Below are 18,994 nucleotides of genomic sequence, written 5' to 3' on the forward strand. Positions count from 1 at the left end.
GGGCAGAAGTCTCATGAGAACAGCTAATCTTGCATCCAAACCAGGTCTCCGAGCAGTTAGGCAACATGGTTGTAATCTCTTCTCTTGTGCATCTCCCACCAATGCACCCACATGTGAACAGGGGATACTCCACATAGCCCACCCTGCTAGCTGCTTAAGAGGAGGATAAGCAGAATAGGAGACAAAGCCAAGCTGTTACCATACTGAGTAGGTGTCCTGCAGCCTGCCCACGCTCAGCCCAGCGTCTGAAGAGTTGGTAGTGGGAAGGATCCTGGAACCCTGTTTCCTCATTTACAAGTCAGAGGAGACCCAATCTCCCACCCAGCTCACGTGGAGATCATGGAGACTTCCAGCAGTCAGAGGAGAACTGTGCACCTAAAGAACTGATATCTAGCCTTAAGTTTTAACTACATTTTACTTTCAGAACCTTTATTAAACTTACACTGGAGTTAAATACTCTCATCATATCTCCTCAGCACTGGGGTCCAGCTGTTGTGCTAATCGTATCATGAAGCATAATTATAATCATCTGCATACATTATTAATGCCAGGCCTATCCGGAATCATGTGTTCCAAACCTACCATTCTCCCCCCATCCTCCGGAAGACAAAGCTGCCTGGTCTCTAAATTGGAATACAGATTTTATATTATTTTCTCAGTTGCAGTTTGCCAGGCCCTTCAGGTGCCCTTATTCCTCTTTTACTGAAATGGCACCAATGTGACCTTTGTTTCCCAGATTTATGCTACCAAGTAGGAGCTGTACTTCAGCTCCATGGAAGCCTTGTGTAAGGGACTGACTGTGTGTGTGTGAGAGAGTATAACCTATGAGGCAAGTTAACACTAAGAGAACAGATTTTTAAAAAGAACAGGAGTACTTGTGGCACCTTAGAGACTAACAAATTTATTTGAGCATAAGCTTTCGTGGGCTATAGCCCACTTCATCGGATGCATAGAATGGAACATATAACAAGAGTATATATATACATACAGAGAAGATGCCATACCAGCTCTAAGAGGCTAATTAATTAAGATGACCTATTATCAGCAGGAAAAAAACTTTTGTAGTGATAATCAAGATGGTCAATTACAGTTTCTGGTATGGCATCTTCTCTGTATGTATATATATACTCTTGTAATATGTTCCATTCTATGCATCTGAAGAAGTGGGCTGTAGCCCACGAAAGCTTATGCTCAAATAAATTTGTTAGTCTCTAAGGTGCCACAAGTACTCCTGTTCTTTTTACGGATATAGACTAACATGGCTGCTACTCTGAGATTTTTAAAAGTGGCTTTTAAACATTTCACTATTCACATTGAAATAAGTGTCCAATTAACCAAGTAACAGGGACCCTAACTGATGTCTCCTAATAGATTTTAAAAGGAAACATATGCTTTTGCATTTCACTCCTACACTTGAATTTTTCTTGCAGCAAGCCACTGTGCTGAATAACTGCATTTTACTAACTTTTGAAATGCTGTGTACTGCTCTGTTAGTTTGTTGTAATTTGTCTGTTGCAGGCAATGTTTTACCTACAAATGAAATACTGGCATCAAAATAGAACAGCTAGAATCAATAGCCTTTAACACATTGCAGTTTACAATGGTTACAAATGGATACATTCAATCTCCCATCTTTTCTTAGTAATATCCTAAATGAGGGGAAAGGGGGGAGAAGAGAAACACATGGGCAGGAAAGTACATGTGTGATCAAGGATTCTGAGTAAATGTGAATCTATTGTAGTAATTAAAGACCACACTCCAAGCCTGCTTAGCATATCTGCTCCTTTACTCTCTCTGCATTTAAATTCCTTTTGCAATTAGGGAAATTACATTTGTAAAAACTGATAAAGAATAAGGAAAACTGGGAAAAGGAAGATCTGAGGATGAAAATGAAGAGGTACTAGGAGACAGAGGATTTCTTCTTATCATGTATTTTAGTTTTTTGGCATTTGTATACTGGACATTTCTTCTGCTAATTATAATTACAATCAAAACTCCCAAGTTTGAGAATTTTAAGTCCAGAAATTCTGAAGGAAGACTAACTAGCTGGAGACATGCGTAGAACGTATCTTTTGTCCAAAAACTTCCCTCCCCAAAGAGATTGACAGACTTTACAGACTACTCACAACTTACTGATATCACTTTACCCATCTTCTGTGGTAAAAGCTGGCAGTTTTAGAACAGCACACAGCAACCCTATGCATCCATTCAGATGGAGAGAACCTTGTTCTAATGAAATCCATGGGAATTTTGGGTAGACAAAGTGAAAGTGTTTTACTGGAATTTAACCAATATATTGAGCTAACTGCTCATCTCTTGCAAAAAGTGTGATGAGGCATTTAATGACCATAAATAGTCACATTGCCTGTTTTGCAGTTCAGCTGAAAGTCACATTGAGCTCCTTGCTAATAGAAACAGCTTCTACTCTTACATCTTCCATTACTTAACTCAGCAAACAAAGGAAATTAGGGTTTTTTAGACAGAATTTCTTTACATAAAATACAATATTCATGTTTTAAGGAAAATATCTGTTTCGTTGCTGTGTTATGTACTAATTATATACATACTGCTATATTGCTACATGGCTTCATAGAATTAGTCTTGACTTCCTATTAACACATCCTGAACTCTCAGAATATATCATCATCTGGTCATCACTTGCCATTTTAGGTGAAATGAGATCCGAAAATACCCTCCTATTAACTGAGATTATTAATTATACCTGATTATATAGCTATGTGTGTTTAGTCATCTGACTAGTTTCATACAGTTCTGAAAACATCAGGAATAAAGAAATTGATTTAATATGAAAGAAATGCACCCAAGGGAGTTTTTCCTTGTTTCACAAATCATATTATGGGCCTGATTCATCGCTACTTACTCCATAACAGAGTGGAGAATCAGGCTATATTTTTTAAACAAAGATGATGGTGCCAAAACATTACTAAAGTTGTATCAGGAGATGAATGTGTTGATTGATAATACAAAAAAAAAAAAAAAGACTGCTGATGATAGTATTTAATATGTAACTGTCATTATCAAAGTATGATATATATTATTTTTTTCAGTAGGAAGAGGGCACAGCATATACTAACTAATCTTCCAGCCATCCTTTTATTAGCACCCTTTCTTTTCTGGGATTAACACTGATGTCCCCTTACGGTCACATCTTCCTGAGTGATCCAGCCCACTCATTAGATATATTCATTACCTGTGTCTTCCAAGGGCAGCTGTGGCCTTATTTCCTGTTCAACTGTGTCTACTGCTGCTGCTGCTTCTACCACCGCTACTTCCAGTGGTGGCTGCGGTAGTGCCGGTGGAGCCTTTACAGGAGTGGTGGATTCTGGTGTCTCAAATGCTTCTTCAGAATCTGAACTCCTGAGGAAAATACAAAACAGGAGTTTCTTTAACAACCTGGGCTAGTGAGCAAAGTGAGCTTTCGTGTGTGGAAGGAACAATTCAGACTTTGAAATGCAGGGTTTTCTGAGTGGAGGAAGGCTGTCAGGCTACCTCTGCATTTCTCAAAGGTGGACTATGATGGATTAATTTCACACATGATTTCTAGAGCATGAATATCATGGTCGCAGGTTTTCTCTGAAGAAATCTTTACGCTACTTAAGATTTCTCTGTCACAAAGTGAACATGCACTCAAAAAGTAAATGCTTCCTGAGAAGCCTGCTGTGCAGTGCAAAGGAGACTCCAGTGTGAAAGCCAAAAACAATGGAACCTTTTTATGAATTTCTGGAACTTTTCTTGTCACAGGCATAGACAAACCAACACAGAAAGACAAAAAAGGAGCTTCTCAGGAGAGTTTCATAGCTGTTTATTAAAGGCTACGGCTCTAAAATAATCAAGCTTTTTATTGCTGTGTGTGTTCTGACAAGCTAGAGAGCACACACTAGAATAACTGATGGATAAGTCTCAACAGCAAGCCTCTGGCCAGCCCAGCCTCTCAGAAATGTTACGTTTCATCACGGCTGTATTTTTATATAGCATTTTCGGCAATGATAAGTGACAAGGCTGGAAAATGCATTGACTCCTGTGTGCTATCAGTAATATATTTCCACCACTGCATTATCACATACACATAAAAAAAAAATAGAAGGATCACAATGGGCGCAAGCATGTAAAAGAGGTTCACAATGGAGACAACCAAATGAAATGCAAGCTTGAAAGGAAACAACTATACGAAAGGATGCACTAAGTTAGCCTAAAAATCAAATGAAGATCTACATTGCACAAGGACATAACATGTTGCTCTACGGGGAGAACCACTTTAGAAAACTGTCCTTCTAGAACTGAAAGCTATGCACTTGATGTACTTTTAAACAAACAAAACAAACTATATTTTAACATTTTTAAAACAATTTTTGCGAGCCAAGAATGCAATAACAGTATTGTCTTGTTAATTACTTAGCAAGCATTTCTGCTGGTCAGATGCAGTTTTTCCCCACTGGGTCTGTAATACAATGAATTGAATGGTGTGACAGTTTCCTGAAAGACAGGACTGACTTGCCTATTTCCAGTGATTCTCTGCATGGCTAGGAGACTGTAGTCTCCACTGCTTCTCACAGCTGTCCACATCCAGCGCGCCCACTGTATTGGGGACAAAATTTGCCATGAAGTGAAAGCCATTTCATCCGTGGAAGTACTCTACAAGCCGTCCTGATACAGTATGTAGAATCAAGGACTTCTCTGACTTCATTAAAGTTAAAAGAAAACTCTGTACTGCCAAGCAATAAATTCTGTTTGGGTTCTCAAGGCTTTTAGATTATCTGAAGCAGCTCCATGTCAGATAAAGTGCAAGTGATGGATTTGCATTCTATTACATTCGCTTAAATCTCTCAGCATGAAGCCTGTGTGGGCTATAGCAGAAAAGACCCTGTCGTTGTTCCTGAAAGCTCAAGTGGTTAGATGGACCGGATTCTCTCCAGTTAGCTCTGCAGAATTCCAATGAGAACTCAGTCTTCCTAGTTATATTGTCACAGCACATGCATCTACTTGGACCCTACCATTAGCTCTGGAGCTAACAGATTACCTCTACACCGCTGCAAAGCAGAAGGATTTCTGCTAAGTATTATTCTGTATGGGGTTTTTTCTGGCTAGGTCTATTGTGCATAAAGTTATCTCCTGCCTGTGGAACTTCACAAAGGCTAAAGTGTCTATCAGTTACTACTGCTGCATCAACTTCCCCAAATGCATTCTTTGCTTCAGAACTCAAACCATATTTGTTCAGCAGCCTACACAGCTGAGTGAGCTTATTAGAAGGTGAATTGTAGTTTTTTAAATTATATTCCTTCAAAGATGCAGCATCTCTCAAGTTCACAATATTTTAAGATCAAGAATCATTGCAAACAAAGAACTTCTGTAAACAAAAAGAAAGCCTTACTTACAATGAGTATCTAGCTGAACAAACAGTCCTTTCCCTTTTCCTGACAATTGCCGGAACCTTTAACCTCACTTTGTCTTTGAAACTATCTGGGGAAAGCAATTTGGTTACTGTTTGATGTTTTCCTAACTGAGAAAAATAAATTTATTTTAACTAAAAAATAAAATGAGAAAGTTACCATGTATATGAAAAGGACTGAAAAATAGCACAAATCAAACAGCTTTTTACATAATTCAATCATGTTTTTATGCATAAAGAAAAAATACATGTCCTTTCCTCCTTTTAAATATATAAATATAGTGTGATATTATATTGGGCAAGTATACTGTAGTCCTAAAATAGTAATAGCTGCATATATATGTAGAAAACAAGTATTATAAATATATATAATATGTAACGTGTATTAATTGGGTATGTACATATAAAATACTGTATTACATATAGTGTGAGGAAAATGTTTATTCAAACTTATTCACGTCTATTCAAACTGTAATTCATGTATAAAAACTGGCTCAATGACACATAGGGTGACCAGACAGCAAGTGTGAAAAATCGGGACGGGGGTGGGACGGTAATAGGAGCCTATATAAGAGAGAGACCCAAAAATCGGGACTGTCCCTATAAAATCAGGACATCTGGTCACCCTAATGACACATTCAAATTTCTATCATTATGTATGTGCTACTACAAGGCTGCTGTTGTTTGTTTCCCTTTACAGCTTAACTTACTCTGCTTCTTTCTTGGGTGAAGGGCACACAACCCATGGTCACCTGCTGGAAGTATCCAGAGGAAACTCCCTGAGTTCAAACCAAGCCTCCTGGATAAGAAAGAACGCGGTCCTATGTTTCTGCCCTTTATGTCTACAAAGATATCTTTACAAATGTGAACTCATGTTCTGCTGTCATCCTGAATCTGCAGACAGGCAGCTCTAGTACCTGTGTTGCAGCTCATAACTTTCCTAAGCAGCAGCAGATTGAAAATGAGAAGACAGATTCTGGGCTCTTTCACTGCTGCTAATAGTCTCAACCAGTAAGCAACAATAAAACCAATAAGAATCATATCAACTTCATTCTGAAGCAGAGCTGGGAAATGGAGCTCAGAGGAGGATCCAAGAAACATAGAGCTCTAGAGAAGGATCTAACACCACAGAATACCCTACCACAGCTAACAAGTTGTGGGAGAGGTAGAGCTGTGCGCACGCGCACACACACACACACACACACACACACACACCTACCTTATAGCAACTAGTAGGTGTGAGAAGTGGTAATGGGGAGAGGGAAAAATCTCCACTTCCTTCCAATAGCCAAAAAGATGTAGGGGTCTTTAAACTCTGATATAAACGATGGAGCCCAAGATAAGGTCCCCAAATGATCCCTTGATAAGAATCCTAGCCCCTTTCCCAGAACTGGATTTTGAAGAAAGGATGGTTATTTCCATCAGGTCGGGTCCCCCTCATTTTTCCAGTGACTTCTAGCTAATAAGTTTAGTCATCTGTCCACTAGTTGCCTGGTAAATTTTTCAACCAGTATTTCATCTGCCAATACTTTTTTGCTTTTGATTAAGTAATATTAGTGCAATATTCATAAATGTCTTTACTATCCTAAATACAGGAAAATCATAGTAAATAACTAGATAATGCTGCTGCAGTATTTGAGTTATAAAAGACAGCACTGGGAAGTTTTTAAGGATGATCAGTGTCACGCAGTAATGTCAGTAGTTCCTAGGCCCCTGCTCTACCATACTTCCTTTGGAAATATTAATCCAGAAATGTTAATTGATACAGCAAACTAGTACAAAACAGCTAACATTTGAGAGATGTGACACAAAGGAAGTTTCCTCTTGAAACAAAGAGTAAACAGCATCACTTTGCCAATATTATCTGTTCTAAATGGAATTAGGATGCTAGGAATATAATAATATCACAACGGAACCCAGGATGAGTTATGAAATTTAAGTCTTTCACACATGAACAATCACCTGTACATTAAACTTTTGTTGTTTAGGCTAGAGGCAGATTCTTACATAACCAAATCCCTCTATTTAAAAAATATGAGCACATGCATATGTATAGGAGAGCTTACATTATCACCTTCCTCCCTTTGTGACAAGTTTGTTTTATAAAGAGTATAAGGAAAGACTAGTATAGATTTTGTAAGAAGGATTACAGAGAATATCTATGCTTCAACAGTTTCCTCTAGAATTTGTCTGTAAAACATATTGTTAGCATCTTCAGAGAAAAGAAGAAAGTGCATTCCTTTCCCTCCCCCCGGCCCTTTGAACTGACATTATGAAATATAAAGTAGGATTATAAAGAATAATACATTTAAACTTATTATTTTGATTGGTTTATTGAATGTCTTCTAGAAGTGGCAAGGAAGGCAACAAATATTTACCAAAGATTCCTGGAAGTCTGCTACAGTATAACCTCAGAGTTAGGAACACCATGGGAACGGAGGTTGTTCGTAACTCTGAAATGTTAGTAAACTCTGAACAAAACATTATGTTCTTTCAACAGTTTACAACTGAACATTGACTTACTACAGCTTTGAAACTTTACTATGCAGAAGAAAAAAATGCTGCTTTTAACCATCTTAATTTAAATGAAACAAGCACAGGAACAGTTTCCTTACCTCGTCAAATCTTTTTTTAAACTTTCCTTTTTTTTTTAGTAGTTTACATTTAACACAGTACTGTACTGCATTTGCTTCTTTTTTTGGGTCTCTGCTGCTGCTCGATTGCATACTTCCAGTTTCAAATGAGGTGTGTGGTTGACCAGTCAGTTCATAACTCTGGTGTTCATAACTCTGACGATCTACTGTACTTTGTTTACAGTGATCACTGGTTGAAGGGATTTTAAAAAAACATGGCAAGTGATCAAAACTTACCAGACTTGTAAACTAGTCAGTAGGTAAATTTGTTTGATTAATGTGCTTAACATCAAAGGGAAAAAAGTATCCTTGACAAGTAATCAAATGAAGAAAATGGTTAAGAGATATAAAAGTAGGTCTTTTCCATCTCTAACTTCTATGATTGTTTATTTCTGCACATACCTTGACAACCAACAGATGACGAAAATCAGTTGAGTTAGAAAGATAATAAAGAAAAAAAGAAAATACAGATGGCAGAAGTTTGAATTGGACTACAGAATGATTAGCTGTGTATACAAGTGCAGAGAGGGTCTCGTTGGTAACAGGGTATAATGAATGCGACTAGAAAGAAGGAGATGAAAGAATCTTTCTCCAAAGTTACTGTATAAACAGCAAAAGCAGTGTACCTACAGCATTTTTGGACTACGGGAAGAGGCAGGAAATGCAAGAATAATACTGAATCAACACAATTCTGGCATGGTACGAGAACACTTGTGAGAATTCAATGTTCCCACTCCAACTGGGAAACCTTGGGATTTTGCCCAGTTACACAAACCTCAGGAGGAAATAATAAAGGAAATGACTTGGGATGACTTCTCTTCCTCAGCTTTGTCCTCACAGAAACCCCATCCTCATTAGATACTTTTTACTCCACTAATGCAACTGAAGGGTACACATTAAAACAAATCCTCACTGTATTTCAGTCTGAAGAATAAATTCACTGACACTACAGCTGGTCAGAATTCAGTAAGTGCGAATGGGATCTCTCCATTCTGATCTCTTCCCACTCATGCCACTTCACCCTATTAAAGTGCTGCAGTCACTAAAGTGAAGTGATCCCAGTCATTACTTTGAGACTAGGCTCACTATAAAACCTGTTACAAAGCTGACAGGATTTCCTCAGCTTTATCAAGAGTCCTGTATTTATTTCATGCTCTTGTTTATTACCCAACAATAAGAAAACAGTGCAACTGTGCATGCAGGCTTCATCTAGCAAGAAGAAGAAAAAAGGATATCTTTTACTGAACCTACACTAGGCAAAAGACCAAGGGGGTTAGCACAAGCTCTGTAAAAGGTGGTATAAATAAAGTACATCGTCCCAATGTTGAGCACAATGGTCCAGATATGGAACCAATGTAGGTGAATGCAATTTTATTAATCTCTGTGGAGGTTTCTTCCAATGTAAACAACTTTATATTTGTTTCTGTTCTTAGCATACAAAAGAAAATTCCTACCCAGCTACCCAAAAGCCATGGAGCATTCTGCTGTGCTAGCTACTGTGGCACTTAATCGGGTGGTGCATACTTGCATGACATTTTTGAGGGAGAGGGTTCTGAAACCGTTACCAACAGCCAGGGCTCACTGGAGTGAAGAAGTGGCCTCGCCATGCCCCCTCCTCTGGGAATGCTCGCCATACTGGGGCCTGGGAATGGAACTAAAGGGAATCCTCAAGTAGCCAGTTAAGCCTACTTTTAGGCTGCTTTTGCTACCAGAGCTAGAGAGAGCAGTTGGAACAAGCACTAGCATCTATCCCTCTATATTTACGTTTGAATATTTTCTCCCTAACTTCAAAGTTCACTATTAAGGCAAGATTAGGCAAATTTGCTAAAAGATGAAAGCTGGTATAGAATAAATGAAAGCTCTGTCTTGTAAGGGATATGTAGAATTTGTGAGTCTAACCTGCAGTATTACTATGTAAAGCCAACACCATCCAGAAAACACAAAACTGATCCTTATTGTTAGAATTCAAGCGAACTATATTTGCCATTTCTTTTTTCTTTAGGTAGCAGTCTTGTTTTAGTGATACAAGGACACAGAGACTACAATATTTGGCAGATTCATATCCTGCAGGAAAATAATTTGTCCACACCAGGAATTGACTACATGAATTGAGTTTAGCATTGTTAAAATATGCACATTGTCATTCTCCAACAAAAAAATACGAACTGTATGTTCCATCCCTGTGCAAAAGTGTATGAAGGGTAACATTAATGCAAGAACTGTGCAGCTCTATTGGATATACGACTCTCATCCAAATTTTGATCCCAGGATTGACTGGGAGTGGCGGGGGGATTGGGGGGTGAGAAAGGACTCAAAGACAGTGGAATGCTGGAGAACTCAGCCCCCAGCTATGTGGATTCTGTCCATCTACCTTCTCCAGAAATTTCCTCTGAGGAACTCCAATACAACAGACCAGCATTAACCAGCAACTGTTTCTGCTGACTTTCCATGTGGCTTGTTTGTATACTTGAGTTCTGAAGGGGGAGCAAGCCATTTTGGGTATATCTACATAGCAAAGCAAAACCTGCAGCTGGCCCCTGCCTGTCGACTCAGGCTCCCAGGGCTCGGGCTGTTTCATTGCAGTGTTGACTTCAGGGCTCAGGCTGCAGCCTGAACTCTGGGACCCTCCCACCTCACGGGGTCCTAAAGCCCGGGCTCAAGCCTGAGCCCCGAAGTCTACACAGCAGTGGAGCAGCCCCGCAGCCCGAGCCCTGCAAGCCTGAATCAGCTGGCACAGGCCAGCCACAGGTTTTTCTTTGCTGTGTAGACGTACCCTCAGTGTTGCTTCTCCATGTCACCTCTGGCTCTATGCACTTTTTTCAGGAAGCCATGTTTTGCAAGTGGCCACATAAGTTAATCCCACAGAACTGCTTTCTCCTCCAGGCCCCATAACTCCACCATGGCTTTTTTCTGAAGATTTGTTCCCCTGGGCATCATACAGTGTGTTGAACGGTGATGGGGGAGGGAAGGATTTGGTCCAATATTACCAGAAAAACATCCTCATGAGGGCCTTACCACATCATTACTTTCTTTGCATCAAGGTTTCTATGAAATAATGCTCTAAGTCATAAATATAAGGGGATCAGAATGTCTTGAATCTGTGTAAGTGACCAGTGTAAGTGAACAGCCTAATGTTGATTCATGACTGTAATATGCGTGGTATTGTCTGAAGGCAATGAGCATCTCCTACTATAAACCTCCCACTAAAATTTCTGTAGCTGTTGTATACTAAAATTAAGCTATAAATTTCAGTATTTATTGTCAGCCACCCAGAGAGGAATCTAAATCAGCAAGAAAAAAGGGATGTTTACCATGTTAGAGTTTAATATTGAAAATATCCTTAGTTTTTTATCCCTGTAACCTCAGTAAGAAGTGAACTGGAAGTACGAATTTTGTGGTCTTACTTCCATCCGTCGCTTTCAAAAATATTTCATCATAAAAATCACTGTGCGTAATTCAGAATCAATGATATTGCTGCAACCAGAACTCAGCTAGTGGGGATAGTGGGACTGCTTCTGCTCTGATGTCAACAGGAGTTTTGCCAGTTACTTCAATGGGAACAGGTACTATAGAGATGAGGACCATATAGGCAGATAGACTTATTGGGCATCGATACTACTTTCACTTTACCCTAAGCTTTGGAGAACCTAAAACTTCCAAAGCAATACCAAAGATCTAGAAAAGTAGATAGAAGATCTGTATTATTTCTGACAAGCCACACAATCCTTTACCTCCCCTGTCCACAGGCAATAGGAAAACTGATTCTCCTATATAATTTCTCAAGAACAATATTAAGCAGCAGTATGTTTTAGTGACAGGGCACTGGACTGGGATGTAGGAAATCTGGGTTACACTCTCAGTTCTGCCTTTGAACTACTGCGTGACCTTGGGCAAATCACTTCGCCTCTCTCTGTGACTCTGTGTCCTGCCTTGTCTAATTAGAGTCTAAACTCTCTGGGGCACAAAACTGACTGTTACAATGTCTGTACAGACCCTAAAATAACGTACCCTCATGATTTTAGTCAAAGGAACAGCGTGCCATGGCAGGTAAATAGTATAATGGCTAATAAGGGTCAGGCTGGAGAATCTTGCCTACATGCTCGGGGTTTTACTGATCGCCATATTTGGGGGTCGGGAAGGAATTTTCCTCCAGGGTAGATTGGCAGAGGCCCTGGAGGTTTTTCGCCTTCCTCCGCAGCATGGGGCAGGGATCGCTAGCTGGAGGATTCTCTGCTAATTGAAGTCTCTAAACCACAGGATTTGGGGACTTCAACAGCAGAGTCAAGGGAAAGGGTAGGGACGGCTTTGTGGCCTGCATCATGCAGGAGGTCAGACCAGATGATCATAATGGTCCCTTCTGACCTTAAAGTCTATGAGTCTATGAGTCTACGTAGGACATCTACCAGTTTCCTCCATTTCACTCTTCAGCTCATCTGTTCAGGCTTCTAAGTGTCATATTGATGGACTAGGCTTCTTTCTTTATTGTCCTGTGTAATATTTCTCTAGCTTGCCCTTTCTTCCCCCTTCTTCCCAGGTGGTGTCCATGTTATCACTCGACTTGGAAGTCGTATTGGTGGCATCCTTAGAGCAGGTCCTAAATACGTCTTATCATCTTCTTATCATGTTTGATGCTTTAGGTTGCTTTGCTCTACTTAGAATTTCTGAAGTTGCAAGAAACTCTTGCCAATGGACTCTGCAGATCTTCTGCAGGCATTTACTTTGGAATGAATTGCTCTTAAAGATAAATGCAAAGTATTTCACTTAGGAAGGAAAAATCAAAGGCACAACTACAAAATGGGGAATAACTGGGTAGGTGATAGTACAGTATTGCTGAAAAGGATCTGGGGTTATAGTTGATCACAAATCGAATTTGAGTGAACAGTGTGATGCAGTTGCAAAACTGGCTAATATTCTGGGGTGTATTAATAGGAGTGGCATATGTACGACGCATGAGGTAAGTGCCCCATTCTATTTGGCACTGGTGAGGCCTCATCTGGTGTACTGTGTCCAATTCTGGCTGCCACACGTTAGGAAAGATGGGACAAATTGGAGAGAACCCAGAGTAGAGCAACAAAAATGGTAAAAGATTTAGAAAACCTGACAGAGGAGGAAAGGTTAAAAAAACTGGGCATGTTTAGTCTTGAGAGAACTGACTGAAGGGGGATCTGATAACAGCCTTCAAGTAATAAAGAGAACAGTGATCAATTGTTCTCCATGTCCACTTAAGAAAAAATTGGCTTAATTTGCAGCAAGGGAGATTTAAAAAGTTTTCCTAATATCCAACCTAACTATAAGGCTAGTTAAGCTCTGGAATAGCTTCCAAGGGAGATTGTGGAATCCCCATCCTTGGAGGTTTTTAAGAACAGGTTGTCAGGGATGGATTAGGTTTACTGGGTCCTGCTTCAGTACAGGGGGTGGACTTGATGACCTCTCAAGGTCCCTTCCCAACATTGATTCTACAATTCTGTGATTCTACAATTCAATGATTCTACAATTCTTATCTGCATTTGTAGATTTCCATGACTTTGCTCCACAAAGGCACAAGTGAAATACAAATAATAAGCTACTAATACCTGTGGTGAAAAAATGCAAATAGTGGCCATGAGTTTTTTTCCCTGTTATAAACAGATAATCTGTTATTTTACATTTAGTATAAATTATATTGCAGTTACAGAATTTTAATCTGCGTAAGTGCAGTGTATTTATTTATGATCTGACCGTATGAACTCAGTCCTCACTTTCATGGTTCAGAATTACCAAAGATGACCTAAACTCTAAATATTGTTTGGAAAATTAAGTTAACTGTTTAGGATAGCTGGTATTTACTGACCACAGTGTATGTTCCATAAAAGGACTGAGTGGGGAAAATATTTCACAATTATGGCTGAAGATGATTTATTATTTCTAGTACCAGACCTGGGAAACATTTTACAATACAAAATAATTGTTAAATCATATTTAATTATCTTATTGTATAATATTTGCCTACCTAGTGAGTTCCAATTAAACAAGCTAATATGGGACTCTAAGTTAAATTAGCCATTTTAATACTGTGATTGTTAGCTGTATCCATGTATTTTTATATAATCGCTTTTAATATCCATCAGTGGTCATGCTCAAAAATGCTGTAATATATTTGTATAGGGACCCCTAGGTAATAATGGAAATGCTGAGGTAAAGTAATCTAATTATCTAAGGCAACTGATACCATTAGATGTTATAGTGATGAGTGGTATAGAAAACCCTAAAGAGAAATATGCACAAGTTAAGTATGACGATTGTAGGATTCATTATCTGCAATTGTTTCCCCTGTCCCTCCCTCAATTTACATTCTGTATGCAATCAAAATGGCGAAATCCTCAGACACAGTGCAGCAGTAAAGCCAACATAGTGAACCTTTTCCCATTCATGGTGAAGAACAGGAACAGTGACCTTAGTCTGACCTATAGAAGCTGGGTCAGCAACTTATCAGGTGCCATTTAAAGCCATCTGCCCTGCTCACTCCATTTCTTCCCATGAGGGAGCATTTTCAGTACAGGACTTGGCCGTTATCCTCAGTCAGAAGATGGGGGAGGTGCATACATGTCACTTATGTGTCACTGGAATCCATTTACAAGATCGTTCCTTAGGGGCACATTTTTGACTATTAACTATTAATGGACTGCTATCACACAGTTGTAAGGATTTTCAGTGACAAGATCATCTATCCTATGATTTAATAAATCCATGTTCAGTCCATACTGGGAGGAGGCAAACTGCAAAGCCCGTCACAATGTCTAGACAATGGTGATAACAAAGGAGTACTGAAGAGGGAATAGCTGAGCTGAAGGCAAAATTACAGATCTGATTCCAATCTCATTGACACTGGTGTAATGCCACTGTCTTAAGTAGAACACTATTAATGGTTTGCACAGGTATAAGATCAGAATCAGGACTTCGCTTATGGCTGTTTTTATACAAAAAGTCACCATTTTTAATACTAGCTGGAATGCTGGAGGATTGTGTGTGTGTTTGCAGGAGGGTGGGGTGGATATTATTCTGTGAAGGATTCCAGAGAGTCTGTGAGATGTGGAATGCCCTCAGTTTCCACTGAAGCCAATGGGGAAATGACAGTGTTCAGGGCCTTGCAGAATTGGGCTCTTTGAAAATAACTATGATTTCCAGGGGAAATAGTGTGGGTGTTTAGGGGTACCAGCCAGGAAAGAAGTATTTAAAAGCCAGTATGTGCCTGACATGCCTCTAAACAACGGGATATTTGAAGGTTTCTTTCTTACCCAGTTTAATGCTATAAAGCAGCAGAGGATTATCTTGTCACAGAACAATTTCATTATAGATTACCTAGTTAGTGGGTTTCCTTGCATCCTCACTGTGTAACACTCATTTAATAGCCCCTGTAGAGCATCTCATGCTGGAACCACCTTAGAACTGGACCACATTATGCCAAAACACAGCTACATCTGCAGTGGCCCAGGCATCCAGCTTCCTGTACCAATGCAAATAAAAGGATCTTCACAAAAGATATATATCAGTCTAGGAGGGACTTGTGTGCATATATTCACTTATTGGTAACAGGCTACAGAATAAAGATATCTGGATAACTTCCTGCAGCAGTAAATCCTACTTAACATAGTTTTAGGAAGTTAAAACATGGCTAAACAATTAAAGAGTTTTTTCCTTTTTTTGTCCAAAAGAATTTTTCCCCAAGATAAGGAGTTAAGTGTCATGTGACTATTTTATGGCTTGAACTAGAAAGCAAGAGAAGCATACTTTGCAGTTTTCATTTTTATTTTGTAAAGGTGCACTCATAAAATAAATTCTGTTCATCTGAAAGGTAGCCTATATTAATGCAATGCAATTATACAAGTAGTAGTATTGGCATTAATGTGTGCAGCAAGCAGGCTGGGAATTGGTGTCTGGAGAAGGATTTCAAGATTATTTCAGCATAAATATACCTTTAGGACTCAGGGAAAATATGGCTTCCCAGAAAATAATCAATATTACATTGGAGCTGATGCTTCCCAGCCCATAAATGATGGTTCATGACAAGCACAAGGTTTAACTCAAGGACATAAAGCAGCAAGATAATTCTGCATAATGTGAACTAGAAGCAGGGATTGTTTTCCTGTTTTGGACAACCCTCCCGCAAAAAAAAAAAAGTACCCTCTGGGCCTGATTATGCCCTCAGCTATACCAGTGTAAATCAGGAATAATTCCATTGGAATATTAATAGGAGTTACACCACTATAAATCCAGTGTGATGAGTAAATCTGCCCAATGACATACTTGTACTAATGTAAGACTAATTATGTGGTTTGCACGCTATTAGAAGACCAGTGAATTTTCAGTTTGTAATCTCTGGACAGTTTAGCAGCTAGAACAAGGTGGTGGATTTTCTTTAAGTGATACTTAGACGCTGTGGACTATATTTTCAAAGTATTGTTTGGGCTTTTAGCTGTGACAAATCCTTAACGGAAGTTGTCTCTAAAATACCGGAAATCACTTTGAAAATGCCTCTTTAAACAGATTACAAAGGGAAAACTATAAATCAAAAACCACCACCCATTCTGTGTAAAAATGTCTGATTTCGCATGGGCTGACTATTCTGGGAGTCAGGTTGTTAATCTGATAATGTAACTGAGAAGAATTAAAGGGAAATTAATAGAAAAAAAACAAAGACTTCTGATTTCCCCCCTCTTTTTACCTTCTGTTGTTAAAAGAAACCTCATTATTACAACTAAATAAGATTGGATAAAAATGAAATTATTTTTCTACTTTTTTTCTACTTGACTTTGTGAATTTGACTGGAGTTGTGTTTAAGTCAGATTCACTCTTTCCCCAATAAAGGTCAGATCCCACCTATGTGCATCTTTCACACAGCAACAGTGAAGAGAAAAACATCATAAAATATAGAAAACCATCACTGAAAAATCACAAAAAACTGGCAAGGAGACGCAGGCACAAGATGTGCGGAAGTAACCAAAACTACTTTTAACTCAATTTTGAAACTGACTAGAGTTCAAATTCCCTGTATTGCTTTAATTCAAGAGAGCCCAAACGACACATTAAAAATCTCCTTTTAAATGTTATAATTTTTCCTGAGAGCTAACAGCTCTAACATGGTTTGCTTTTCAGCACTAGCAATATAAACAGGGCCGACGAAAGTGGGGGGAAGCCAGTACAAATTACCATGGCCTGGTGATCCGGAAGGGGACCTGGCTTCCCCCCACTCTTGTCAGCCCTGTTTAGCCGGTCCGCACTTGCAGGGGAGCCCAAAAATATTCCCGGCCCGGCTCCTTCCCTCCCCCTCGATGGCCCTGTTTACCCTGTCCGCCCTTGCTGGGGGGCCTGAAAAAAAATTTTCACCGGGGCCCGAACCCGCTCTCGGTGGCCCTGAATATAAATGAATGATGAAGTTAATCCTATCTCGCTCGCTCGCATAAGCCTGTTTGTCCTCTTTCTTTACCCCAGGTTTATTCCGGATAATCACATATATGGTACAGAGACAGGACACAAAGAACAGACCCAATATGTATAATATTCTATTCTCAAGTCTCTTCTTAGCCCATGTTTCTTTTTCAATGGAAATCACTTAATCAACAGACAATCATCTTGACAGCATAACAACAAGAACTTCATCTGTGTACCTCTAACTAACCAGGTCCCTGTTTAATATGCAGTACAAATGCAGAAGTCTCTTAAGAGATGGGAAAAAACAACTAAGACATATTTAGGATATCCCAATATTTAGTGCTAGAAAACACTTACCAGGAAGATAGTAAAAATTATCTAACAGTTGTAATCCAAATTACTAATGCACCTTATTCATGGTTCTGTGGTTCACAGTGCTATTAGATCAGACTGATGGCATTCAAATTAACATCAGCTGTTAAAGGCAGAAATATTTCCTACCCAGGATAGGCATCTTTCATTTGCCACTTAGTGCCAAGTACTAAAATCTTAATGGAGGAAACAAAAGCCTGTTAAATATACCTTTGGTAGGCAAGCTAGGCGGCTTCATTCTTAATGCTTTACAATATCATGCAAAGACTGCAAAGGAAAATCACCAACACCACATTTGAAACCAGACCTATAAGTTTTGGTTACTTCATTCATCAGAACTTCCCCTTAAATCCTGCTAGGGACCGGCTCTCTGTAGCCCACAGATTAGCTCAACTACAGAGTTCAGAAGACAACAGCAGAAAACCCATCTCTGCAAGTTGTGGAAATGGATCTATGACTCATTTAACCTCTAGGAGAACCCCTGGCTATGGTAGTACTGAAGATTCATGAAAGAGCATTAGTCTGTAAAGCAGAGAGAAACTGTTCCCCTTTCATTCTGGCGAAAACATTATACTGGGTTTACTGTGGCTCCTTCCAGGGAGGGGGCAAAGGATTAAATTTGCCATTTGACAAATGCAGTACAGGGAAGAGGAGAAGTTCCTAACACCTCTTTCCCAAGCCAAATTCTTCCTGGCTTATTCTTGTGCAACCCCACTGAATTCACTGAATGCATGGGAATTAGAGCAGGGCAGAGTTTGGCCCTCCATGAACAGATTTCCACTAATCTTTACTCCTCCATGGTCAACGAAAAGTGAAAATTAAAAGTGAATTAAAGACAACACTACCAGCGAGCACAAGGGGGCAAAGGAGTGACACAGCCTCATCAACTAAAAAGACAACCACTGTACATGCTAAAACAACAAGGAGTCTGGTGGCACCTTAAAGACTAACAGATTTATTTGGGCATAAGCTTTCGTGGGTAAAAACCTCACTTCTTCAGATGCATAGAGTGAAAGTTACAGATGCATCTGTATGCCTGCATTGGTAACTTTTCACTCTATGCATCTGAAGAAGTGAGGTTTTTACCCACGAAAGCTTATGCCCAAATAAATCTGTTAGTCTTTAAGGTGCCACCAGACTCCTTGTTGTTTTGTAGATACAGACTAACACGGCT

At 39.4% G+C, this 18,994-nt stretch overlaps 1 protein-coding gene across 12 annotated transcripts in view; it reads right to left on the reverse strand.

The window, feature by feature from the left end:
• TACC2 (transforming acidic coiled-coil containing protein 2) overlaps positions 1 to 18,994 on the reverse strand; it is a 184,373-nt gene that overhangs the window by 55,565 nt on the left and 109,814 nt on the right. For all 12 annotated transcript variants that reach the window (XM_034777951.1, XM_034777952.1, XM_034777959.1 and 9 more), the window contains one exon: positions 3,212 to 3,378. In XM_034777951.1, coding sequence (XP_034633842.1) covers positions 3,212 to 3,378 — 167 coding nt within the window. The remainder of the gene's footprint in view (positions 1 to 3,211; positions 3,379 to 18,994) is intronic.

Source organism: Trachemys scripta, chromosome 7 (assembly GCF_013100865.1).
Source record: "Trachemys scripta elegans isolate TJP31775 chromosome 7, CAS_Tse_1.0, whole genome shotgun sequence".
Lineage (NCBI taxonomy): Eukaryota > Metazoa > Chordata > Testudines > Emydidae > Trachemys > Trachemys scripta.